Source organism: Pteropus vampyrus, unplaced genomic scaffold, assembly GCF_000151845.1.
Source record: "Pteropus vampyrus isolate Shadow unplaced genomic scaffold, Pvam_2.0 Scaffold39, whole genome shotgun sequence".
In the NCBI taxonomy this organism is placed as follows: Eukaryota; Metazoa; Chordata; class Mammalia; order Chiroptera; family Pteropodidae; genus Pteropus; species Pteropus vampyrus.
The window spans coordinates 10,770,326-10,798,319 of NW_011888820.1; the positions used below are offsets into that span (position 1 = coordinate 10,770,326).

Sequence of the window (27,994 nt, forward strand, 5' to 3'; positions counted from 1 at the left end):
CATGTAGTGGAAATATGAATAGCATCAGACTACACCCGGGCAACCAGGCCTCTGCTCTCACCTCAGTGGAAACCAGCAGTGCAATTAGTTGGGCTACGTCTCTGGGCCTCAGTTCCCTTACTTGTAAGTAAGAGTAGGTTTCTAAAGGCCCTTCTAGTTCTGACATTCCATGACACTGATATATCCCCAAAGGAATGATCAGAGGTCTCTGTTCCCTTCATGTTTGGTTTTCTAGGAGTCTGTAGATGTGAGGGTTCTGGCCACGTTGTGACATGGACTTCCAGAGCCATAGGCCACGACTGCAGTCAGAGGAGGGCAGGGTGAAGACCGTAAACGCTCATGACCGCACTAGGACTTCCAGAATCCCTAGAGGTCCAGACCACCTGGGAGACATGGCTTGAGTGTAGGCATACAATTCAGTGGCAAGATCACAGTTTCAAGGCCAAGCTCGGGAAGGGGCTTTGCATGAACATGGGTCGTGTTCTCCTAGTAGTGATTACAGTGACAGCACGGGGAGGAGGAGGAAGAGCAGCTGACGGGTGCTCAGTGCTTGCTGTGTGCCAGGCCCTATGCTGACAGCGCTGCCTGTACTACCTCACTCAGTCCTCTGCCACACCCTAGGGAGTCATCATCCTGGGGAAGAAACCAAAGCTCAGGGAGGCGACGTAGCTTGTGCAAGGAGATGGATGCAAGCACACGTCTGCCAAGCACTGACGTCGCTATCATACGGCCTGAGTCATTGTTCCTTTTCTCTCTCCTTTTATTTACAACTATTTGGATAGTCATAACTGAACAAAAGTGCTATACACATCACACCGGGACACCCATAAGATTCCTACCCACCTGTGCATCCAGAAGTGGGTGGATAGCGTCTCAGAGGGGGCGCAGATCCAAGGGAGTCAATGAGCCTGCCCCAACCCCCACGAAAGGTCTCTCTTACTTGCAAGGTGATATACCGCCTCAGTGGTTGAAATGCTGAATTTTATGAGCTGTACATTGTATTTCAGGACTCCACTGCTCTGTGCATGAAAAGGATTTTCAAGGAGAATTAAGATCAGAAACACAAACTTTTTATTAAGCAAGAAAACCATGGTTTTGTACTTACTTGAGAAAGCAATCATGCCGTGGGGGCAAGGGCGGGGGAAGAAAAAGAAACCAGAAACTAGCTATCAAAGGCAGGCTGGCTGAGATTGCAAACATGGCTGTCGCTCTCACTTTCTGTGGGATGTTAATGAATCTCCATCTCTGTCTCCTTAGAAGTAACGATTCCTAGTTTCCTCTTTATTTTTATTTTTTAAACATTGTGCTATATTTTAACCTTTCCAATAGATGTCTTTATGTTTAAACAGACTCCAATAATCTCCCCAAGTTCCCAAAGATGTGTGATTTAGATTCTTTCCAAAGTTTCTGGAGCATGAAAGTGGCTGTTTGAATAAATTATGTATAGTCTCTTGGGGATTACTCTAATTTAGGAGTAGAATGGGCCACAAGCAGCATTGAAAGGCATGAATGGAATTGTCTTTCAAAGAGAAGGGAAATTTTCAGATTTTCGGTCTGTTCATTTGAGGTACATGAATATTTCTGAACATTCAATTGAACGAAATGAAAGTAACATTTTGTAGGTCAAACATGCCAAATATTGGCAGTTCCCCATGCTTTAATTTTAACAAGTGAATTGACCCATTTCCCGTGAAGCAATAGGGTATGAACCTAAAGAATCGTGGGACTCAAACAGACTGAAGTTCTATAAATTTTAGTTGTATTCCCCATCCTTCACCGCAAGCGTTTATTCTGTGAACCAAAAAGGTAATTCATGCAAGATAAAACCTATTTAGAAGGGACAGAGCATATGAATGATCCTGTTTGATATTCCCAAATAATTAAAAAGGGCAGACGTTTGATGTTAGAGTAAAATCCTTATTTATTATCCTGAATTATTTTCAAAGTTCACGTGCAAATGTGAACAACTTTCTTCTACCAAAAGCAAGCAGTAAAATCAAAAAGTACTAAACAGGACTAAATGTTAAATAGCTCCAAATCTAAATTCATGTCAGCTCAAGACCTAATTATTGCTTATCATTACTAGTATATGTACTCACTGGATTTGGTTTATATGTCAAGACTTGCATCATACTTTACTCTTGTGCAAAGTTTTCTGTAACTTAGCTGAGGTAATTTCTGAGGGGACAATTAATGGGAATGACAAAATGGTACAGAAGATATCATTAGCGGTTAATTACCAGAGAGACACAAATCAATCGCGGCTGTGTCAGTGCTCACAGAGAACTGCAATAAAGCACCAGAGGTGCCTACGAAGGTTCTTCCTGGAAGGAGCATCTTGAGATAGTCGTTTCCTTCCAGTACATTCTTACATATAAAGCCCCTAATGGTCTTTTATCGCTTGTGTTCTGTGTAAAGCACCTAATGGTGTGGATTCTCAAACTTCCTCAAGAGCAGGTTAGAGCTAAACTGTTGCTCAACCTTCAAAGTTGGAGTCAACATTGGTTCCAGGCAGTTTTATGTAATGGAGCTCGTGCTATACCAACAATGGATGCCAGATAAAACTGAATATGCATGTTAAGTTTTAAAGGATGCCCTGAGGCAAATACATACTTTCTTTATTCCACGCAGCTAATTTCTGATTGGCAAAGAACAGCGTTAAGATCAGTCATATTTCCTTGTTTTCTTATTTCTTGGATGAAAAATTTAAGCACACAAATTCTCAAACCTTGTATTGAATTAACTTCTAAGAAGTTTCTGTACTCATTTCAGCAGTATATCAAAGAGAGAGTTCCTGTTAAATCACTTGTCATCGCTAACCACTTCTCCACTGAAGAAAGTGCATAACATCGCAAGAGACAGGAACCTTTGGATGATTTTTGGTGAAGATGCCTTTGGCCCGTCTTCTGCCCGCTAGGTACTTTTGCTTAAAAACTCCAGTTCAGGGAAACCGTAAGGAAGGAAGACTGAAAGGATGTCCGACTTCCTCACGGGTGCTTTTAGGGTGCTTTAACACAGTGGCACTCAGAGCACATGTGGGGATGAAGTGAAGAAACAGACGTCTCTAGAAAATACGTCCTAAGAGGCTTAGCATCTATTTGGAAAGGAACAACTGCCTCGTTTATGCTCTCCTATTTGAATGTGACTTGAAACTGTAATCGTCAGTTGAACACTGCGGCTTACTTTGTGTCACAGATTTGACGAAATTCTTTTGTTTTCCTGTGAATGTGCCTTGGCTCTCCTGGTACTTTGCTACAGGTCCCCGTAAAGCAAAGCTCCCAGCCCCTCCCGCAAAAACAACAGGAGTTGTAGTCCCATAAAACTCTCAACCAGAAAACTACCCCAAAATAAGCTTTATTGCAAGAAAAGTGTCATATTTGATACATAGACCTACAAAGACAAACAAGACCCAAAACCATAAGTTTTTCCTCACAAACACTTGATTACAAATTTACACTGTTTCTTTTTTTAGTTATTAAAACAAAACAAAACAAAAACCCAAACTGGATATAACTGGTTACTAATCTTTGGTCAGCACAGGTGTGAGAAGAGCAACCCGGAGCCTGCATGCGCTTTGGCCATTTCACATATGAGGTTTGGTCACTGGTCCAGGGACAGGTTCTTGGGTTGAGAAGAACACGGAGACGTACTCTTTATTATAGCACGTTCTGGTACAATATCTTTTTAAATGACTAAAGCAAACTAAACATCAATTCATTGTACAAACATCTTTCATACACAATAGGCTATGATAAAACGAGGCATATGGTGTATAACTACAGTATTAATGAAAATTCTAAAAAAAAAATGGATTTAAAAAAATCAACATATATTCCTTGGCTGTACTGCATGATTTGTTTGCACATATGGCAATCCTGAAATAGCTTGAACATAATAAATGCACCATTAATCTAAGACAGCACCAAACACTACAGAACGCCAGGTGTTCCTTTTCAAAGGAACGGCAGTTCTTCAGCTGCCTACGGTACCACGAGTATGCAGCACACCCTGGGTAAGAATGAGGTGTTGTGGGTAGCACGTGTGCTTCCTTGAGGTTATGAGAAGGAAATACAGTACGGTTTGGCCTGCAACGCTACTGGTCTCACAAGCAGTCAAGGTATTTTGCTACAGTGTCGTGCTTCATCTTCGTTGCCTGGTGTGTCTGGTGATGTGAAATATCGTCACAACGAGCCGCTCTGGCTTTGATCTCCTTTATAAAAGATCTCATGACATTTCTCTCTCTTAAATTATTGATTACACTGCCCACTCAGCTCTGTGAGGCTTTCTTTAAAATAATCAGATGTGTACCAGTTGGACGACTGGCAGAAAACCAAAGGAAACATCTCTTGAATCTACTGAATTTTTAAAAAGCACCTCTAAAAGAAATAGCTCAAATTTATAAATCTAAAGAAAAACAAGTGAGTTTCCCTTTTTGTTTACATAGTTTGTTCATTTCTCCATATATTACTGCATTAAAAATAAATAAACATCTATATTTTTTTTAATTAGCAACTATAGCAAAATACCCAAAGTGTTACAGACTGCTAACAGAAAAAAAAAAGCTCACATTATTTTTGTGCATTTAGTGCCATATGCTGATCTCTTGAACATTTAGGTTTTCTTTTTTTTTTTTTTTTAATATATTTTAAAGTGAAGTTATCTAAAAAATACAGTAACCACGGTTGCCTTTGTACTCAAATCTTTGGCCACACCAGAGTCTAAATTATCCCTCCCTGTGAGGGTCAACATTCTGAAGTCTGAGACAGGGAGGAAAGAACCAAAATTGTCTTTTTCTCCTCTTTAAAACTAGTCATTGATTTCTCAAAGGCTTCTGAAGGCTGGCTGTGCAGGAATTTGAGCCTGGAACCAAGTCTGTAAGGGGTTAATAGAGCTGAATCTGCAGCCTCATTCTGAGAGCCTCCCCGAGCTCCCCTAGGAGGTAGTCGTCCTCATTGCTGTCTTCCAGTTTTTTAAGCTCCTTCTTCTTGTAGAGACGGATGCTAGTGATTTCCAGTGTGTGTGTGCCGGGCACCAGCTTCCTCTTGGCTGTGTGCAGGTAGCTGAGCCCATTCCTTTGGTGGATGCGAAAGATGCCATCATCGTTCCCTTGGGAGATGACATAGCGGATGTGATTATTGAGAGGCTCGATGGCGGGCATGAGTTCCAAGATGTGCTCCTCAGAGCCAAGGCCAGAGAGGTTGAACTTCATTTTCACGGGGCTGTCCATGTCAACACTTTCCAGGCTGGTCTGTTCCACCTGGAGAAAAAGCAGGAAACGGTGTGGGAAGAGCTTCCAGAACACAAGGAGAGGACGCGAAAGGGGCCTGCTGCTGGGGCTGCAGCCACAACTTATTGCTCCCCGTTTCTGCGCTTTCCGTATGAGTAGTGCTTGGGAAGGAGGCGACTATAACTTCCGGACAGCGGGGAGAAAAGGTCAATTCCACAGGGCTTGCCCTGCAAATCCTTACGACTTTTCACTCAGCCTTATCCAGGTAAAGTTACAGGACTGAGCCTACAGAAAGCATTCACATTTCAAGTTTTTTTGATGAGTTTGTGAAATATCATGCATATTAATAATTTCAAAAAGACAATTTAGAAAAAGATTGTAATTTTTTTTTTTTTCTGACGTCAAAACGAGAAGTGCAGCTGTTATCCAACAGCAGGGACTGTCCCCAGAGAAATCTTCACTCTGAAGGCCTGGCTGGATTTCTAAGGCCCACAAACCACAAGCAGAGTGTGGGAGTATGTTTACTAGCAGCCATTAGTGCAGAGGGAGCAGCCTGCAGAGTCCTCAGGGCTCAGGTTTGAATCGGCTTTGGTAAAAGCCAGTGGGGGCAGGGCCCAGATAAGCCAAGTCTCACTTGCTCACAGAGATGGGAGGTTTAAGAATGCTATCTTAGTAATACAGGCCAAACAACAACAACAACAACAATAAAAAAATAATGCTTTGGCTGGGTGCCTGTTAAGAACTTGGCTTCAGTGGCCCAGAAGTGCCATCAGTGTTCAGACAGATTCATCCCAAGTACCACAATGGGAAGGTTTTAGAGATAAAATATCTGGATTTGTTGTTTAGGGTACTTGATGAATACCTCAACTGTCATATTTAAATCAGTTAGGTGCTTTAGTTTACTTAAGGTAAATGGAATACTGGTCTATTATTTGTTATGAAATAGAACCACAGACCGTTGGGCTACAGAAGTCTTGTCTTATAGATGAAAGTTTCTGAAACCCAGAAAACTGAAGCGGGTTCCCCAAGTCACACAGTTGGTCGAATAGATGTTTTTGGTGGAGGAATTTCTCAGTAACATTAACTAAAGAGAGTGGTGCTATCCTTGATCTTTGGGGAAAATCATCATCATCTCTAGATACTGAATATGACTCAGTGACAGTCACTGAATGTGTGCAATATATATGCCAGGCACTGTTCCAGGCACCTCACAGTACCAGCTCAACCCTCCCGTCACCCACTCTTCAGAGGAAGGTATTTTTATTCCCATTTTACAGGTGAAGACGTTGAGGTAGAGAGGGGTTAAGTAAACGCGACCCATGTAACACAGATAATGAGCGGGAAGGGTCGGGGAGCATATATTCAAGAGCAGGCAATCTGTGGCCCACCCCCACAACACTCTGCGGAAGACCACTCACAGCCGAGAAACACCGGCAGCAGGCAATTCAGATCTTCAGTTTCTTACAAACTACAAGTTATTTGGAGATAAAATTTCTATGGGAGGAACACCTATCTCACCAATTGTCACAGAATATGAGGCCTAGTCGGGTTTCCTACTGAAAATCAACATCGGCCTAGTTTACTACAGATGTATAAAACAGAAGTGGACAAATTCAAAATATTTTTTTTTTTTGAATCATTTCAAAATAACTATTTCTTAGATGGACATCTTATTGCCCTCTGGCACAAATCAATCAAAAACTAAAAACATATGATCTGTGATTCTTAAAGTCTTTTCCCCCCGTCCTTGTGTTTTAAGCTAATAATCAACTAATTTTGATTGACTGGCCTCTGCCATATTGTGCCCGTTAATTCAGCCATTAAATTTCAAGATAGTCGTAGCTTCACTGAAGCTACATAAAGTTTTACCGCATGGTACACATGACTTCATATGGATAAAATCTTGAGACAAAACAAAGTGAGGTTTACTCACAGCAGTGGGTTCAGGCTCGTGAATATTTCTCTTCTGTCTGCTGTCTTTCTTAGAGTAGCCGTTGATTTTGCACTCATAGCATGCTTCCGGGGACAGAGCGTTTTCCTCATCAACTTCTGCATCCAGTGGCAGGTACTGCCCTTTGTTAAATCCCATTCCTGATACACAGTGGCTATTTGCAACAAGAAGCAAGGCATTGTTAGGCTTGATCACAAGCTTTGACTGTAGCTTTCCAGTGATAGAGCAAAGACTTTTCAGAAATAAGACACCAACGAAGCAAATTCTAAGCTCATAAACACAAAAACCCAATTTTCTCTGTAACTCTCTTTAATACTTAATAGATGAGATTTTCCAGTATTTTGACCACCAAAATTTTTCTGAGAGTGAGCCCTAGGTTTCCTCAATTTTTTTTTTCTTTGATACACTTTTTTAAAAATTTAAGTATTGTTGTTATATAATACTATATTAGTTATATTAGTTTCAGGTGTGCAATATAGCGATTCAACATTTTTACATCTTACAATGGGATCATCCCTCTAATTCTAGTAATCATCTGTCACGGGGCAAACTTATCACAATATTATTGACTATTTCCTTTTTACCCTTTCACCCATTTCCCATATCCTCCACCCCTCTGGCAATCATCCCTTTGGTCTCTGTTTCTATGAGTCTGTTTTTGTTTTGTTTTGTTTTTTGTTTTTTTTTAGATTCCTCATATAAATAAAACCATATGGTATTTGCCTTTCTCTGTCTTATTTCACTTAGCATAATACCCTTTAGGTCCATCCATGTCGTCACCAATAACAAGATTCTTTTTTATTGCTTCATAACATTCCAGAGTGTGTGTGCGTGTGTGTGTGTGTGTGTGTGTGTGTGTATCACATCTTCTTTATCTATTTATCTATCAATGAACACCTATGTTGCTTCCATATCTTGGTAATTGTAAATAATGCTGCAATAAACATAGGGGTGCATACATTTTTTCAAATTAGCGTTTCTGTTTTCTTCATAGGCTTCCCCAATTTTCGATCCCAATTAGGCTGAAGCACTTGGGTGTAGTTAACCAGGGAAGGTAAAAGCAGAATATGACTTTCCAAAGAGAATGCTGAGAGAGGTTCCACTGCTTGCGACAAAGCTCTCCGCGTAAATGACCAACTTCTGAGCTCCTGTTTGGGTTAGTGAAGCAATCAGTGAGCTGGCTCTCCATGGCCCTGGTCTATAGACCAAGCTTTTTGTTTCAAGCGTAGTTGTGTAGCAAAGATGGACAGATTAGTCCACCCCCTCCCAGTGCCTGCCTCACACACCACTCTTTCTGAAGAAGGCTACCCTGACTGACGCCCAAATTCCCATCTTCTGTGCTGCTGAGCACAGGCTGCGTTAATGGAAGAACGCAGGAGGCTGGCACTTCAGCGCCAGGCGATGGGGCTTGAGAGACTGTACTTGGGAAACTGTGGTTAGTGGGAGGGAATCAGGCCCATGGAGCCACCTTGTGCTGAGCAGTGCCACCCCAATGAGGTAGGTCCTCTCTGTGCAATAAGAAGCCAAGTGAGCAAAGAGAGGGACAAACTCCTTCTTCAGGAACCACTGGGCTGGCACCTGCCAAAATTCACAGACGACCCCGAGGAGAAGTCATTTCCACGAGTACCTCACAACCCAGGTATCTATGGCAACATGTGAACTGCAATTTTAAACATTTGTCTCTGGTCTTAAGGGATCTGACTGAATCAACTTAGGCCTTTCTGTGTGGCAAGAGTGACACTTGTATACAAGTTCAAGGTTTAGGCTCACCACAAAGGAGGTATCCCGTAACACAGCTATAATCCATATGCCCTCTAGGTGCTTCTATCTCCCATACCCTTCATGCTCTGATCAACCTTTCGTCTCTTGGGCTTCTAATCACTGTTTACTTCTCTGCAGTGCTAGGCAGCCAGGAAGCCTGAACTCAGGGAGGGATGCCTGAGTTAGAACACGCCCTGTGGACTGCACTTGCTTTCCTGTTTGCCGGAAGGATGGAAGCCTTACCCCTGTCCCACTCTGTAGTACCCAGGAGGGCAGCCGCAGAGGTAGCCCCCCTCTGTGTTGGAGCAGCCGTAGTTGCACGGGTTCTTGGAGGAGGAGCACTCATTCACGTCGTGGCAGGCACTGGAGAACTGGTCGAAGGAGAACCCCGAGGGGCAGGCACACTTGTAACTCCCCAGGGTGTTGTAGCAGGAAGCAGAGCCACAGGCATTCGGATTGGAGCATTCATTCTCGTCTATGAACACAAAGTAAAAAACTCTTTACGTGGGGAAAGGGACAGTGATATGAAGAAGAGCCTGAGTCCCAAAGTACCTGTGATTTTATAGGGGAAATAATTCCAGCTCTGCGTCAAAAAAAAAAAAAAAAAAAAGTTTAGTCCGATGGCTGACTGCAAAGCATATGAAAATTAAATATAAATGAAATGACAAAACCCAACGAATCCTCCTAAATTATGGCTTTAAAAGACCTTACTCTACCCTTTTATAGTCTGTCTGTGCTGTGTCTGAGTGCACTTGGTAGCCCCTTGGGATAGGTATCTGTAGTTTGCCTACTGAAAAAACTCTTCTATTCTCTTTACAGAAGGTGACTTCAACGGCCTCTATCTCAGACAGATTCATAACAGTAGAAAGTAGATCACTAGTTGCCAGAGGCTGTAGGGAGCGAGAAATGGAGAATGAGTACTAATGGAGTTTTTTTTCGGGGGGTGATGAAAATGTGGTGATGTTGCTGGTTGCACACTCCTGTGAGAATATACTAAAAACCACTGAACTGTACAATTTAAAAAGGTGAATTTTATGGTATGTGAATTATATCTCAGTTTTATAAAGCCTATATTTATATCTGCATTTGTATCCATTCTCTCAGCAATTCCCAAAGCCTTCATTACACATGGGGAGAAAATATAGAAAAAAATCTAAATACCCTAAATGAAAATAATTTAAATACCCTAAATGAAAATAATTGAAAGAAACATTATTTAACTGAATCTATTGAACCAACAAGTTAGTGCACTTTTAACTGCCTGAGGACCCATTAGGTGCAGTCTGGGCCTTCTGAGACGGTTTGCATCCAGCCATCAGCTACCTCGGGCTTTACTAGTTCAATGACTTACATTATACTGTATGCCTGACAGCAGGATAATTACGGGTTATACCTTCAGTTTCCCTTATCATTTTACAAGTTCAAAACCTGATTGTGCTTTCAACTTTGGAGATTATAACTTTGCTCTTAACCATCTGGTTGATATACAACATGTGGCTTGACTCCTTTGGGCTTTATTATAATCCAGATTTCACTCTGGGCACAAGTCACGTCTGTTCTGTAGAATTCTTTCAAATTCTTGTGACTCCAGTGGAGTGTCTGTTTACTTAATATATGACAAGTATATGTTTCAGCCCACGTGGGGAAGTGGACCCATTTGCAAGTAGGTGTGTGCCTGGGACACAACGGCTAGAGGGAAGTGCAGATCTGCAGTGGCTCAGTGAGATTATGGAAGATGCAGATGGCGTCTCAGTGAAGAGGCCTCTCAGACAGGAAATTAAACTCCATTAAGTACAGCACAGAGGTCACCGAAAGGGTAGATGTTATTAGGCACATTTTTGTATCACGATTACAGTTTCGGAATTAAATCGGACCGCCAAATGTAGAATTCTTAATCACCGGATATAAAATCTGCTATGATTATCTAATATGTACAGATTCTTAGCCTTCATTTTATGGAGAGAAAGTAGATAAATAAATTCTTAATAACTAAGCTACCTTATGACATAAATAGAACTGCTATTTTATTTCTATAGACAAAAGACTTGGAATTCTGCCACAAAGGCTCATCTGCTTTTACAATTAAATCTGACATTTATATGCACGATTTTTCTTCTAACAGAGAATGTAAATTAGGTTATAATTTAACAAAATTATCCTTCTAAGAATACAGTATTAGGCATTGTGTTAAGTAGAAAACTTACCAGGCAAAACCAAATAATTGAATAAATTTCATTTTAACATACCAATGACAAGAATATTTAAAAGTACGTAAAATTTTTGGAAGCGCTTTATATTAATATGCTATAAATGTACATCATGGTATAATTTTATAGATTTAGGTAATCTGACTTTAAAAATGTGTTCTTGCGTGAGACATACTTTGAATTGACTCAAGACACATTGTTATGTTTGAATTACTCTAAAAGGCCACAGAAGCAATTGGAAGTTACTAACACTAAATAACTTAAAGCTTCATATATTAAGACATCAATTTTCTTCGTATGAAAATGTTAATAACATTGACTTATTTTCAATTTTTAAAAATTATGATGCTTGAAAATATTTGAGAATGTTACCTACATATGCATAGTCTGTGCACCAGAATGTTCTAAATGTTCTGTGGTAACTAGCTGGAAACTTCTTGAAGTGTTCATTTGAATTAAAAGCTTTTTTCAATGTTAACACAAAGAACTGTCATTTTTCTTAAATTAGAAGTAGTATTAATAACATTTTAGGTTTACCATTTAACAGTATTTAAATTATCTGATGCCTTTAACTAAGTTTTTTTCATTTTCTAGGCGACTCAAGATAAACCTCTCTTGGTTTTAAAGAATGAAATACTTCATTCTATATCTCCTCTCAATCATATGAATGACTGAAGATATTCACACACATAATGACAAACAAAAATGGTCTGTGGCTTTTTAATTTGCATTTTGTCACAATTCTTGTTCTTTTGTTAACTTGTTGCTTTTATTCCCAATAGGTTATTTAATTCTATTCCTGTTATGTATTCGAGTTAAACTCCAACTGTGTTGTTAATGGATTCAGGGCAAGAAAGTCAGCAATTTTATCATGCACCAGCTGAGTTCCTCAACCCTGCACGGAAAAATCTACAATTTTTAGAATAAATCCCTGCTGTATCTTACTTATCCAAAGACCTGCTGCTTAGAGGTGCCTATTCTAGCAAAGCAAGCTCATAAATGAATATTTGCAGTTGGGGATATCTGCTTATGTATCTTTAGTTTTGAACTCATCTTTGAAACCACTTATTCCTCTGTCCATAGAGTCTCTCCGGATTAGGCACATGGGCTTTTGGCTGGACTCCAGTGTGAGCTGCTCTGGGGTGACTGCCTTGCTGAGGTGCCCACTCTAAGGATCCCACAAAGGGGAACTGGGATACCACACAGTCTTGATTTTAAGTCAGACCACACTGAGTGAAAATCTGTGAAGCTACTTTTGCAACTTGATGTTTACAGTAGACAGAAATTTCAGGAAACTTAAAAACTTGAAAATTGAATTGATGCTTCATACATGTTCCTATTTCTTATGGTTGCTTAAAAAACAGGAATTCTACTTGTGAAATATTAGAAGATCACTCTTTTGCCTTAAGTTCCAGAGAATTAACTAAGAAGTCCATGGTATTTGCTAAATAAAGTGGTGAGCTTCATTTCATAAGCAACATAATATAATGAAATTGTTTTACACTGTTTTAATAGCTATCTGATAAAGTACCATTCCCCATATTCCAAAGAGTGTACCTATACTTTGCTTCTGTTTATAAATCAATAAACCAGGGCATAAGGACTTTTGCAACATTTTTTTTTCTGTGACGAAACAAAAAAGTAAATTAAACTTATGAAATTATTTTGATTGACTAACTCATCATTTTGATAATCCTTTAAAATTTGGTCCTTAACCTCTTGATCATTAACGGTCTTGGCATTTTCCTCTATGAGTGTGTATTTGTGGTGTGGCAAAGCATCTGTCTTTAACCTCGCACAATAGTTGAGACTTTCAGAGTGAGTTTCCCTTCTTTGAAATTTATCTCGATTTCCTTCTCAATTCACTAACCTGTCATCGGAAATTTCATTTGAGAAGACCATAAAGGACAAAATCAGATTAATTTATTTAGTGGATCACTCACAGTAAAATATTTGAAGTACATGTAGGATAACTGAAATCACTGCAGAGAAACAGGAAGCTCCCTGCCATTTCTCTGCGGGACCACTGTTCCCCTTTCTGCTCGGTTAGGCCAGCATCTAATGTCACAATGTGTTAGATGGTGTGTCTACGAAGAACACTCAAATGGAGCCAGGAAATTAAGCAGCTAAGTAAGTTAGCTGGTTACTCAAGTAGAGAACAGTGTTCTCTTTGATCAATCTCTCCTTAAAAGGCGAATTTCCATGACTATTTTTTATGCAAGGAACAGAGCGGAGTGCCCACAGATTTTATCTTGCAAACACTTCTGTCTGTACTTTTCAACAGAATTCACTGTAACTAGGTACTATTTCTATCTTAAAATACTTTGCCTTCTTCATTACATCTATGTGACTGAACAACACAGATGGACAGTCCTCATTAAGTTAGTCTGAATTCCTTTATATTTGTATGAGGGCGCTGGATGGGTAAGCCTTCCACCTTAAATCTAAAGATACTAAGTTACTAATAAAAAGCCCCTGACCTTGGCAAATGAAGAAGATGATTCTTGATACCATCTTTAGAAACTTAAAATTACATCCAGCAGAAAATTAAAATGATAAAAGCTCTAGTTGAGTTTAGGTACTTAAAATCATATTCGGATTTTGGATATTTTCAAACATACACCCAGAATAGAATTTAATAGAATGGATCCCCACACATCAGTCCTACATACTGGTTTTTAAGTTCTAGGATTCCAAGGCTACACTGAAATGACAACCTTTATTATTGTTCATTTTACTCAAAGATACTTTAAGGTGAGAAAAGCAGACGCCATTTAACAAGTGAGTGCTCACCGACACACTGATTCCACTGGTAATGCTGAATATATCCTTGGGGGCAACCACACCTGTAGCCTCCCAGGATGTTCTGGCAGCCATGTTGGCACCTATGGTTTCCATCACATTCATCGACATCTGCAAAAAAAAGCCCAGCAAGATCTTTGTGTAACCTCTTTCTACTATTCTTAAATATACTCTAAATGCAACCTGGAGTAATTATTATCAAGAGAAAAAACAAACAAGACACACAGAGAGGCTATGATTTTTCCAAGTCACATGGTTATTAGTCAATGGTGGTACAAAGAATGATTCTGAGATAAGACCACATTCTTATGCTATCCACCAGACCATGCCACATCAATGCTCCAAAAAACATCTTAATTTCAGCAAATAAACCATAGCAACCCCAAATGCTGTGCATTTTGGATGGATTAACTTGCATATGGTCTGATTTATTTGTTAAGTGATATAATTATTCTATAAATATTGCATTACATATTCTAGTAGATTCAAAAGTAGATTGACACGTAATCCTCATTTTCAGGAAGATACAAGCCCTAGAGAGATACCTAAAAAATATAACTGTTTTGCATGCAAAAATTTTTAATTATCATTCAAGATTAATTAGATGCAAATTTTAAGCGTTTGAATGTTATTTTTAGACACGATGTGGTATTATTACACATATGGAATAACTTTTTTGTTCATACATGCATAGTCTTTTGGAATGACAACTGAGGCTTTGAAAGCTACCCATAAAGAGTGAAATAAAATTGGCGTGTCTGATGTGTATGTAACAAATTTATATGGATAATTAATAAATGGTATCTTATGTGGACAGTCACAAGTTAAACTCACACGTGGCAAGCAGCTGTATGTTCAGAATACTTTCAAAGTCTCAACTTTGGATATAACATATTAAAATAGAAAATTCTAAAACTGAATTGGTGGCTGCAAATTAGATACACATAGAGTTCTATAATTCTTATAAAGCGCCTATTAAAAACTTTGAATACATTTCTAGAATTAACAATCATGTCTGAGAATAAGTAATTAAAGGGTGACTAAAATTAATAAGAACATAAATTGCAATATTATATAAAATATAAAGGTCATGTATATAGTCTCTTAATCTCTGGTATGGGCATTTTGTAAAAGATACCGATCCTCGTACATTTGTCTTATATACTAGCACTTGCGATGGAAATGTTAAAGAAGCATAGGCAGATTGCTATTTTATTCCCACTTAAACATTCTGTTAGACTTTACAGGAAATACCTACTGCAAGGGAGACTTCAGAGGAAATGCCCATTGTAGAAAAGAGTCAATCAGGAGCCTCAAGAAAAAATAACTTGGAAATAGCCATCAGTTTTCCCAGGTGCTTTCGGCACATGTCTCCAATTCTCTAGGATAACCGGTTCTTTTTCTTACACTCAACTTTCATACAATTAGGTACCATGGTACAAAAGTCCAATTTTTTTTTTTTTTTTTTACTACTGTAAACCATATAAGGTCCATAATACTTTTTCAGTTCTCTTCTTTTATAGATCAGTAATTAGAAAAACAATTCAGTTCATTTAAAAGCCAATTCACACTCACCAAAATTTTGTTTCATCATATTTTCTTTTGCTCCCAAAATGATACGAACAAAAGTCCATTGCTGGGTTCTACTTTGTTAAGTATTTTTTCTTTTGAAATGATCACAATGTTTATTTAGTGGATTGAAAGCGAAAAGAAAATGGCATTATGCTACACTAGAGTATGGATTTCTGAGCGCGTAAATTCACCTTCACAGTTGAGTCCGGTGGCATCAAGAGAGAATCCTCTTTGGCATTCACAGCTGAAACTTCCAGGGGTGTTTTGACAGATCCCCTTTGCTCCGCAAAGAGAGGGCTGAGACCCACATTCATTGTTGTCTAGCAAAGCACGAAGGAGGAGAGAGTCAAGCCTGCTGATTATTACCTAACTCAAATTTCACTACATGAAGTAAAAAGTGATATTAAAGCCGAAGTTTCATGACATGAAAACAGCATTTTAGGATTCACTGTCATATTAAAGGCAAAAATGGTAAGAAAAAGTATATTTCAAGAGATTCGTAATTAGAGCGTAATTTGGGTTAATTCAGAACATGGTTTTCCATAACAGATGGGAAGTCCTTTAATGTAAGTGTCTTCTAAAATAAAAACCCCAGCATGTTCATAGCATGTTCAAAATTACAGTGAACCTTTAATCATAGTTTATCTGAACACACATGGTTATATTTAGAATGTGATATAAAGGCACCACTTGGAATATGCCTACTGTGTGTACGCTGGACTATACAGGCCTTTTTCTTTTGGATATTGTTTCTGTGAAAAAAATCCATGTTATTAGCAACATTTTTAGATCATTATTTTGAGGGATTAGTGCTAAATATAAGTATTGAGATATTATTCTATCATTTTAAGTACAATTTTTATACATCTATCAAAAGTTTGTAAAATTTCCCATTTGTAGTTTTGTCTTACCAATACAAGCAGTGTGATGCTGTGTGAAACCAGGCGGACATTTACAAGTAAAACCTCCTAGCGTGTTGACACAGAGGAACTGGCAATTGTGCTGTTTGGTCTGACATTCATCGAGGTCTGAAATGAAAGAGAGAAGTCTTGGAAAATCAGAGCAATGTTATCTGACTATCTTTTCTCATGAAGCCACAGGAGGTGTGCATGTTCTATCAGGAGTATTTTGTCTAGATTTTTGCTTGAAGCTTTATAGACTTCAATATGCATGTGGCAAGCAGTTTCTTTTCACAGACGGGAACAGGAGAAGTATTATGGGCTACTATGATAGGATGGCAAAGGTGACAAAACACAAAGTTTTCTTAAAATAAGAAATCGAATAGATGAATCACATTGGTTTCCACGAACTATTTTCAAAGTTCACACCGAAAGATTGTATTTAATGCACAGTTTAGTACACGGCTGGTCACCTATTTCTATTAAAAGATAGGCTAAATAAAAATAAAACAATCTAAAAATTGACAAAGGTCTTAACACAAACATTGAGCGAAGTTCTCAGGCTTCACATGAAAATACCATCATAAATATCTGAGAAAGCAAAAATAAAGCATCTGTAATTCTAACAAAAGACTCAAAGTGTGATTTTAGTTAGATTGAAATTTAAGATAGGAAAATATATTTAAATAAATTTACAAAGCAATATAAAATGTAGACAAGACTAACTCATTTTAAAACTTAAAAACACACATACTTTAGTTGTATTCATTTATAAACAATATGCAAAATTAAGTTGACTCATAATGGTTCACTAAAAAGAAACAGGAGACTAGCACTGCTTGCTATGTTATTTATTTTTTGATATTCCTTAGAAATAAAACTTCATTTTCTTAAGAATAATCTGTATTTCAAAAATTTAATTAGATAGGAATTTCCTCGGTCCATTAATTTCATACTGATGAAGTTTTACATAAAATTGAATATATGAGTATAGTATTAGAGCTATTTAAATTATCTAATTTAGTTTGATAATTGTTTTTGATACTATCTAAGCAAAAAATTAAATTTACCAATTCATTTTCAGTCTTTGGCAATAATCAAGATAGTTTACAGAAATGAAATCTTAGATAAAGAGTAAAAAAAATCTTAGTTTAGTTATTTGTCTCAATCTCTTCCTTCACCAAAATTTTTTGTTTTAATTTTATTTTTATTTTTTAATTTAATTTAATTTAATTTAATTTTCTAGGCAAGGCAACCCTTGGTTGACCTCACAGATTGCAAGGACCTTGTCAGTCTGCAATCCCTTATTTTTATTTTTTACGCCTACAGCACCTGATCATCCTAGGCGGTCTCCCATCCAAGTACTAACCAGGCCTGAACCTGCTTAGCTTCCGAGATCAGACGGGATCAGGCTTGTTCAGGGTGGCATGGCCATTGACGATTTTATTTATTTTTAAATTTCTGCAATATGCTGTAAGAAGCACACTACTAACTTGGGTTTTAATTCTCCCCACCTGCTACACCAGACTCCTTGCTCACCTTTGCATGTCTTCCCATCCTCCTGCAGGACATATCCCCGTGGACATGAGCACTGGTAACTCCCCTCCGTGTTCTTGCAGATGAAGTTGCACGGTTTAGGGGACTGGGAGCATTCATCAAGATCTAAGCAAAAGTGATGTGAAGATTAAATTCTTGGTTAAAAGAAACAACCAGCCTCTTTCCTCCATCCACAGTCTCACTTCATTCTTTGAGCTTTTCCTCTTTAACTTAAAATGGAAAACAGCCAGAGAGAAATGATGCACAGAACTACTTTCACTCAAGTGATCTACTGGTTTACTTTGTAGATCAATCTACGGATCTTGGATAAATATTATAATGTCTTGACAGCTGTCTGGGCTCAAAAAACGCCAGGTTAATGTGCTTTAGGTTAATGTGCTTTACAATTTGAGAACCATAAACTTAAAAGTAAGAGTTTATTTTGACACATGCATGGTGGCAGAAGTTCTTTTAAACTTTCTAGGCTGACACTCCCCTAGGCAACTTGTGGGGTCACAGAACATGCTGGAATCTTTTATTTGCCCCTCGAGGTCCATTCGTCACTCTGGTCTACCCTGCTTATGGGCCCAGGAGGCTGTTCTCTTGCCCTGTTTTCTGGCTGGTCCTTATTGCCTCAATTTCCTCCCTGAAAGATGGGCTTGGGCTGACTGAATCATTGGGTCAGAGGTCACAGCTCTTCTCAAGGCGGCCCTCTGTGCATACATTTCTTTTTCCAGGTTTCAATAACCTCTCCCTCGTTTTTTATGGCCCAGGAGTGATACAGCCCCAACACACAGCACTATCCCTTGTGGTTTCTGCACACTCAGCCCACACCTTTATAGATATAGTCCCTTTGTTAAATCCTCCTTAAACTGTCCTCATTTGAATATGTTGCCTTTTTTTCTGCTGGGACTCTGAGAGCAAACAATCTCCATCTTCTCTGTAAAATATATTGATTGATATCCACAGAATGCTGAAAGCTCATGATTAATAGCCTATTCTCTATTACTTTCATGCCCAATCAAGTGTTTTTTTCTTAATCTTTTCATGCCAGGTGTACTTGTTATTGAAATAGGTACTTTAATGGGATATCACATAAGTTGATGAAATGTGAAAGAGAAAAGATTTTTCTTCAATGAAAACTAAGTTGAATGCTTTGGAAAGACTTAATAAAGGCAGATCACTCCCACCCCCAAATTGTCACGGAATAGTGTGGATAAGACAATATAAAAATTAAATTAGGAAAAGAGATTTTAAAATGTAGAAGGCTTCTGTACAGAAATTACTTTGCAATTGGAAATTTTAGATGAGGCTTAATTGGTATATTTTATGCAAAAAACATGAATGAGGAACATGCACAAAGCATTCTCTCTCTATATGCAAACATATTCATTCGTAAACAAAAGCCCATTTCTTTCACCAAACAATGACAGGTCATTTATACATCTTAAAATATAAAATGTTGAAAGTATGTTTTTAATAATTTTTATGTTTCCCTGATTGAACAGACTTTTTGATAACTTGAACAGTTCTGTGTCCCCTATTATGGGACAAGGCATTGCACAACTACTATAATATTAAGAACCACATTATTTAAAGGAATAGCATCATTTAAATAAAATGTATATTCCATAGCTCCATAATAAAGATGCTCCACTGGCAGTAACTGACTTGTAGAAAACGGTAGTTGACAACCCCCAGACGCAGAGATGCCTTGCCTTACCCACACAGGAGGTTCCGCTGATGTCTGTGGTGTAGCCAACCTTGCAGAAGCACCGGAATGAGCCCATGGTATTGATGCACTGGCCATTAGTGCAGAGGTTGGGCATAACCTTACATTCATCAATATCTGAGACGAAACAAAAAACAAACTAAAAACAAAAGCTAATATGTATGTAAGGATAAAACTGGTTAGAAACTAAGAGAAATTACGGAATCAACGTGAGATAGCTAACAACCAACTTTCATAATATTGTTGAGAACCTTTTCATCATTCAGGTGAATGGCAACATGGAAGGGATAGAAAAATAATCCGAAGCAATGGGAAGAGATAAACAAAGGTCGTGTTGAAAGCCCTGTTTGAGTTAACTCATTTTGAAATCTAAATATGGATTATTTTGGGGGAGCTCTAGAAAGCTATCTTTTAGAAGTTCAACTAATTTGGAATTTGTGATAATCTTCCATGGATTGGCCTCAAATCTGCACTTGTGTTAGACACTGAAGAAAGGGTTTTATTAGCAAATAATCACATAGAGTTGAGAATCTGTATAGTAATAGAGGAAAACGATATTTTTCAGGACATAAATTGGTTGTACCAAAAAAAATGGAAATGCTAATCAATTATGAGACTTGCTGGTTTGTAAATATGTTGCACATAGAATGAATTCTGGTGCACACTCAAATAAATAAGCAACATTTATTTAACTAAGTATCATTTCGGGGTTATAAGCATGGCTTTTGGGGTAAGACAGATATGTTCCATTCCTGGGTCCATCCCTTAAAAGGGGTGTCATCTTGGGGAAATAAGTTGTTAGTTACCTTAGCTTTGTGCTTTAGTTTCCTCATTTGTTAAAAAGGGAATAATAAATTCTACCTCTTAGGTTTGATGTGAAGGTTACATCTTTTAAAGTTTCTAGAGCATTAGCGAAAAGCATATACAAACAAATATTTTAACTACTATTATTACTTTACCAATTTTTCCACTTTTCCTTCAAATTGATCTGAGTTAATAAAGTTCACTGCATTGACAATATGCACGAATATCCTCAACTCCTTACCTCTTCCATCAGTGGTGTATCCTGGGCCATGGGGACATATCTTTTTGTACTGGGCAGTTCCAGGAAGTGGGCAAAGCTCACACTGGTGACCCCAGCCTCGCCCCCCATCGCAGCAGCATTCTGACTTTGTGACAAGGTTGCGGCTGCTGGATGCCATTTGACACATTGTCTGCAATACCTCTGCAAAGCAGAGTCCCTGTCGATTGTCTGAAATGACAACATGGTCAATAAGAACCAATGATGTGGAACTAACACTTCATTATCTTGATCTTCAAATTAAACAGGACAATCGATACTCTCCTTCTTAGCAATAATTTTTAACGAGATATTTATTGTTTTATATGAACAGTCACACTGTTTAAGACAGGTTAACAATTACAAAATTTTATTGGAGGTTAAGTTTATAGAGTGTTTTTTTTTTTCACTACAGACAGTTTATTAAATTTGACAAAATGTGATATATTTTAGAACAGATTTATTTTCTTCGATCCATCAGCAACTAAGTGATAGTAAACTGCCGTTTTTGTAGAATCCAAATGAAAGAACAATTAAATTAAACATTTCCCTTTATGTATGCAAACAAGTATCAGAATTTGATTTTGAAAAGCAAATTCTAGACTATATTATAAATTTGGTACATATTCAATTTAATCTCATATTTTCTACATCTAAAAGATTGTTCAAACATTTGGACTAAGTAGATTTATTTTTTTAGTACAAAAAAGGGATTTCTCTGATGTAGATAGGTAAAGAAATCTTTAATATGATTTTATCTTTCTATGTCCGTTATCTTTTCTATTTCTGAAAAGGCCGGTGGTTAGTGAAGGTCTAGATTGAAGACAACAAAAACCAAAATATATTTTCCTGATGAACAATTTCCTAGGATTTGAAGCAGATGACATCATCTTGAGAAAAATCTAGAGTTGAAACATGCTGTTTTTACACCAAATCAAATGATGAATGCTCTTATTTCTGTTTGCTTTAAGTTTTATTACTCCATATTTTTGTACCTCAACGTAATTAACTAAAATGGTTTACAATGTATGCATTATAACACAATGTCTGAGATTTATATTTTCCACAAGAAAATATTTTCTAAAACATTTTTCTGTACCATAAAATAAAAATTAACCTTCATTGCATTTTTGAAATATGGCATTTACTTTAATATCATTAATATAGCGGAGCTTACCTCACATCGCAAATATTTTCTTTTGGAATTAAATCATCCCCTGATGTAAGTTTGACTAAAGTCACATTTTCCATAGAGTTTAATTAATCTTAATTTGGGGAAGACTATATTTAAGGCAGTTATTTACATTACACATAGATGTGCATACAATGCACACACATACAAACACGTCATCTTAATAGATGTGTATCTTTAGGAAAAGGTATGTAGATTACTCAGATTGAGGGATTTGTTTAGCAGACAAGGATATATAGAGAGAGCTCTTCTGTGATTACATCATAAAACAGATGTTTTATTTACCAAGTAAAATACACTCATAGATCAACTTACCGAGGCATTCAGTGCCTGAGGAACTTGACTGAAACCCTTCATTACACTCGCACCTATAGCTCCCAATAGTGTTAACACAACGTCCATTTTCACATATTCCTGGCTTGGTTCTGCATTCATTTTCATCTTTAAAAAACAAATAATGTGAATAATGACTCAAATCATAAAATTATAATTTAAAATAATCTTATTTAAAACTTCTTTACCAAAATACTGATATGAGATAAAAACTAGCCCTGTGTGAATACTGATTTATTCTCAACTTTACATTGTTCTTCTATGTGGGTTCTTTCTTAACAACCTGTTTTCAACCCCCGATCTTTCGGGGAAGAGACAATGTTTGATGGAGAACTGGAAAATTGGCCTCCAAAAGGGATAGACTTGAGACACCGGACAAGGAGGGAAGAACTTTGGGGAAGAGTATGCCAGTTTTTGTGATGTGAGAGAAAAGAAAGGCTGGGGCATAGAGATGGTGTTAGGGAAGAGTGTTGAGTAGGGTAAAAGAGCAAAGTTGTTTTATTAAAATTCTCTATATCCTTATTTATTGTGTTTATTTCATATTTTGTAAGTTTTGTTTGAGGTTTTCTTTTTTGAAGCTATGTTGTTAGGCGCATAAGAGAGCTCATGACAATGAACTCTTTTTGATAAATTGTTTTCATCTTTACAGTTTTTAATTATCTAAATCCTCAATTTATTGACAATTATTTTGCATGTGCTATCATCATTTGCCTTGAATAGCTTATTTTCAACCTCTCTCACATTTTGATTTGGTACATTTCTTGTAAAAAGCACAAACCTGGATTTTAAAAAAATTTTTAATTTAAATTGAAATTTTAAAATTCATCAGTTAACTAGCGATTTCAACTATTTATATCTATTACGATTACTGATGTTTGGAGTCTTACCTGCCATTTTATATTGTTATATATTTACCATGCTATTGCCTACTTCTCTTAATAGTTCTTAAACCAGTCTTTTCCTATGCCCCTTTCTCATCCCTAACTCATGTTTGGAAGTTATAATCTTTCTGTTCTTCCAAGGGTAACCATGAAACAACTTTGATACATATTCTTTACTCATATTTTTCTATCAACTATCTGTTTCAAAAGTTTCTGGAAGTAACAATACCTTGGGGCATGAGTTTACTTCTTTCAGGTCTCTCTCTATAGCACCTGCCATATTGCTATCTAGAAATTTTGGTTTGTTATATTTTTTATGTACCATGAGCATACTATATATGTGTGTGTGTGTATCTATCTATCTATCTATCTATCTATCTATCTATCTATCTATCTATCATCTATCTATCTATCTATCTATCTATCTATCTATCTATCTATCTATCTATCTATCTACCTATCTATCTATCTAATTTATCTATCTCACATTTTTAAAAATCCATTCATCCACAGACGGTCACTTAGAATGTTTCCATGCCTTGACCATTGTGATAATGCTACAAGGAACATGGAAGTACAGCTATCTTTTTGAGATAATAGTTTTGTTTCTTTTGAATATGTACCCAGAAGTGGAATTGCTAGATAATATGGTAGTTCTATTTTTAATTTCTTGAGGAACCTCCACACTCCGTACATAGTGGCTGCACTAATTTACACTCCCACCAACAGTGCACAAGGGTTCCCTTTTCTCCGCATCTTCAGCACTTGTCTCTTGTCTTTTTGATCATAGCCACATCCTAGCAGGTATGAGGCGGTATCTCATTTTTTTTTTCATTTATTTGGCAATTAGTGATATTGAGCACTCTTTCATATACCTGTTGACCATTTCTGTGTTTTCTTTGTAAAAATGTCTATTCAGGTCCTTTGTCCATTTTAAAATCAGATTATTATTATTAGCTATTGGGTTTTATTTGTATATTTTGAATATTAACTCCTAGTTACATGTTTTGGAAATAGTCTCTCTCATTCCATAGGTTGTCTTTTAATTTTGTTGATGATTTCCTTTTCTGAGCAGAAGCTTTTTAGTTTGACATAGTTCCACTGTCAAAGAGCCTTCCTCCATGTTTTATTTCAAGATTTTTATGGTTTCAGGTCTTTCTTTCTAGTATTTAATTATGAGTTAATTTTTATATATGATGTAAGATAGAGGTCCGGTTTCATTCTTTCACATGTGGCTGCCAGTTTCCCCAGCACTTTTTATTGAAAAGACTCTGTCGTATATTCTTGGCTCATTTGTCAAAAATGAACCCATATATGCATGGGTTTAATTCTGGACTCTCTATACTGTTCTATTGCTCTATATGTCTGTTTTTATGCCAATATCATAATATTTTGAATACTATAGCAATAATATAGTTTGAAATCGGGAAGCATGATGACTCCAGCTTTGTTCTTTTTCCTCAAGATTGTGTTGGCTATTCAAGGTGTTTTGTGGTTTCATACAAATTTCTTGAAAGTGTGATCTGTGGTTGTCATTCCTACTTCCTCACCACTGATTCTTTTTGTAACCCATGTCCTCTACCCCTACATGGAAACTATTCCTGAAGAGGTCACCAAATCCAATTACTACTACTCTGTATCTTATTCTTATCTCATCAGCATCATACACAAGCGACTGCTCCCAAGGTGTTTGAATAATCCATTCTTTTAACTCTCATGACTCCCCAATGACCTGGAGGACTTCTTATCCCAATCGCTACTCATATTAGTCTCCTAAATATTTTTAATCACTCTATTAGAGTGCCCAGATCTCAGTCTCTCAGTTACTGCTTCTTCCACTTTCCATGTTCTTCTATTCTCTCTCTGTGTTCTCATCCAATCTTATAATTTTTTAAACACTACCTATTTGCCAGCAATTTGGCTCATCAATACATCTGCCTATTTGATGATACCACTTGGAAAGCTAATACATATCTGATGCTTAATATGGTCCCAACAGAACTTCTCTACTACTGTGCCCCCAATCACACCTGTTTCTTCCAATCAGTCTTCTCCTTATCGCTTAATAGTAGCTTCATCCGATCAATGAGTGCATGAAAAAATCCCAGGACTCATCTTTTATACCTCTTTCTTTATCCACCATATCCAATCAATACATTAGCTAGTTCTGTTATTTCTAAAATATATTCTAAATCCGTCCATTTCATCACATTCTTACACTTCTATGGCTTTTATCTGAGCCTCCGCTGTTCTTCATCTGATGATTTTAATAGCCACCTAAATGAATCCTGCTTCTGTGCTCTTACACCCTTACAATGCATTATCTGTAAGACAGCCTGAGGCCTTTTAAAATGTAAATTAGACAGTAATAACAACTAACACTTAATTGAAATTTTACTATATATGTCAAGCACTGTTCTAAGGGTTTTATATGAATTCACTATTCTAATCTTCCCAACGATCTTATGAGGTAAATGATCTATCTCATTATTCCTATTTGTTTTCAGATGAGGAATTTGAGGCACATGGGGAAGCCAACTTGCCCTAGGTCACAGAGCTAGTAGATATGAAACTACATTTCTCGTATTTACCATCCATTTTCTTGGCCCACACTCTGAATCCCTCCGCCATAATGCACTTAACATAAAACCAGACTCTTTATCATGGCCTGCAATGCCCTTGCTTTCCTCTGGGCTTTACCTCACACCGCTCTTCTAGCACAAACTCCAGCTATATCGCTTTCATTCTTGCCTTAGGAATCTTTATTCTTGCTTATTTCCTTATTTTTCCTTTCTAGGTCCCAGCTCAAATGCTACCTCATCAGAGAAGTCTTCCTTGAAAATGTCTTCTAAAGTAGCTCCCACTCAATCACTAAATCTTATTTTCTTAGAAAAGGTTTACCACTGTATGAAATTATCGTATTGATTATTTTTTTATTTGTTTGATATTTGTTTCTCTCTGACTAGAACATAAACTACTTGAGAGAAAAGTGGGGGTGGGGGGTATGGAAAAACTTGTCCTTCCAATTTATTATGCTATCCCCAGAATTACAAACATAGCAGATATTCCATAAGTTAATTGAAAAAAAATGAGTGATGGTTTTTGCAAGATTTTTCCATGGAGCAGTGTACCTTCTGATGTGCGTATTTAAATATTTCCTACAAGAATTTCTTCCACAAATACTTGAATATATTTAAATATTTTTTGTTTTATTTGTTTAGTTTTTTTTCAGAGACTTCGTTTATGCACATATTGAATTTCTTTGTCTTCTACTTCTATTATCTTATTAGTCATTTCCATATCCACATTACTGATTGTTTTCATTTCTTTCTATTTTTTATTACTTCTATGACTTTAATTTCTGTGGTAATTATATTTCTTTCCTAAGCTCTGCTAGATCATTATCTCTTGATATTGTTTTATCTTCTTTTTCAATCTCTTCTATCCATTTGAATTTTTATTTTTCTAAACTTTTTCTTTTGTTTCCTGAGATGTTTTAGTTTACATCTTCTTTATTTTCCATTCTTCCTTTCCCCCCAGCATAAATACATTTGTTGCAATCTTGTGTAATTATTTATCTTTGAACAATTTTCTCCAATTCAGCTATTTGCTGAAAGATAGTGCAGCAGATCAGCAGTGTTGAACTGAGAATAATCAACAGTTTCAAGTTTGTTCTTTCACCAAATCTGTTATGCTCTTTGCCCTTGGGGCATTTACACTAAAACTTTTAGGTAATTTAAGGGATCAGTGTGGCTCTGAGTATAGTCCTTTAAGTTTCAGCATGTCACTCGGATTTCTCTTTCCCTTCTATATCTCTTGACACTTCAGTATAGAACTGGGCTTCTACAAAAACATTCCATACTTCTTTCATTCACCTATGTCTCTTATCTTCTTATTGAAGATTATTGGAGGAACTTTTTAAACTGGGGCAGTTACTTTTATAGATATCTCTATTCTGCCAAAGTCTAAAGAAAAATATGCCACTGAACACTTGAGTTTTTGTTTGAAATTTTGTTTTATTTCAAGAATACTTCTCAGAGTCTGCAGTTGTGACCACTTCTTCACTTAAACTGAGACAGTACTCTCCCTCCCCTGCCACATTTCTAAAATCTTCAGAGGACAAGAGTAAAGTAACACATTTTTATTCCATTATATTTAAAATGAAGCCTTCTTTCCCCTCAATTACATTTAAATAATGTTAAGGAATCCCCAAAAGTATTATGTTGGAATTTACATTAAAATTTAATGATCTTGGTAAAATTTTTCTAATTATTAGATTTTTCTCTATTCATTATTTTTTCTTTCAAAACTAATTACTGGGGCATAATACATTGTATAGTCAAATTTCCATCTCTGATTAAGTTTACAGTATTCTTTAGATTTAGATTTTCTGCGTAACTTTAATTCTTTACCCTATAATATTTTTAGTTCCTTTGCATTTGATATTTTTTGGGGGTAATTTTGTCGGATTTCAATTTCATTATACTCAGCATTCTTCTTTTTTTTGTGTGTGGCTTTATCTTTCATTCTGACATTTGTAAACATTTTTCAATATTTTGGCTGTTTACTATGAAATTTCTAATTGTAAAAACGTGTGAATAAATGAAACTTTTCTACAAAGAGTTTTCTGATGATCAAAAACAGTTTTGTTTCAGTTATCAGCATGGTTACATGAAAAGCTTGAGGATCAGAAAAGTTTTAAAACTTGTATGTTTTGTAGCATCTTTTAACAATGAAAAAATTACAAATGTATAATGCTGCTCTGGGTCTTTTTTTTTTTTTTTTAAGTAAGTTCATGATACCACAGAATATGAGAGCTAGAGCAGATATCCTTTGTTTCC

General features: G+C 36.9%; 1 protein-coding gene and 1 pseudogene across 1 annotated transcript in view; both read right to left on the reverse strand.

Annotated features, from left to right (window-relative positions):
• Window positions 1–4,882: 4,882 nt before the first annotated feature.
• Window positions 4,883–27,994, reverse strand: part of FBN2 (fibrillin 2) — a 249,568-nt gene continuing 226,456 nt past the window's right edge. Inside the window, exons 55-64 of the mRNA XM_011358347.2 lie at window positions 22,255–22,380; window positions 20,733–20,939; window positions 19,679–19,804; window positions 17,959–18,081; window positions 16,432–16,548; window positions 15,712–15,840; window positions 13,940–14,059; window positions 9,183–9,414; window positions 7,161–7,332; window positions 4,883–5,257 (exon numbers count right to left, since the gene is read on the reverse strand). Of these exons, the coding sequence (XP_011356649.1) occupies window positions 4,883–5,257; window positions 7,161–7,332; window positions 9,183–9,414; window positions 13,940–14,059; window positions 15,712–15,840; window positions 16,432–16,548; window positions 17,959–18,081; window positions 19,679–19,804; window positions 20,733–20,939; window positions 22,255–22,380 (1,727 nt within the window). The remainder of the gene's footprint in view (window positions 5,258–7,160; window positions 7,333–9,182; window positions 9,415–13,939; window positions 14,060–15,711; window positions 15,841–16,431; window positions 16,549–17,958; window positions 18,082–19,678; window positions 19,805–20,732; window positions 20,940–22,254; window positions 22,381–27,994) is intronic.
• Window positions 17,740–17,858, reverse strand: LOC111738543 (annotated as a pseudogene).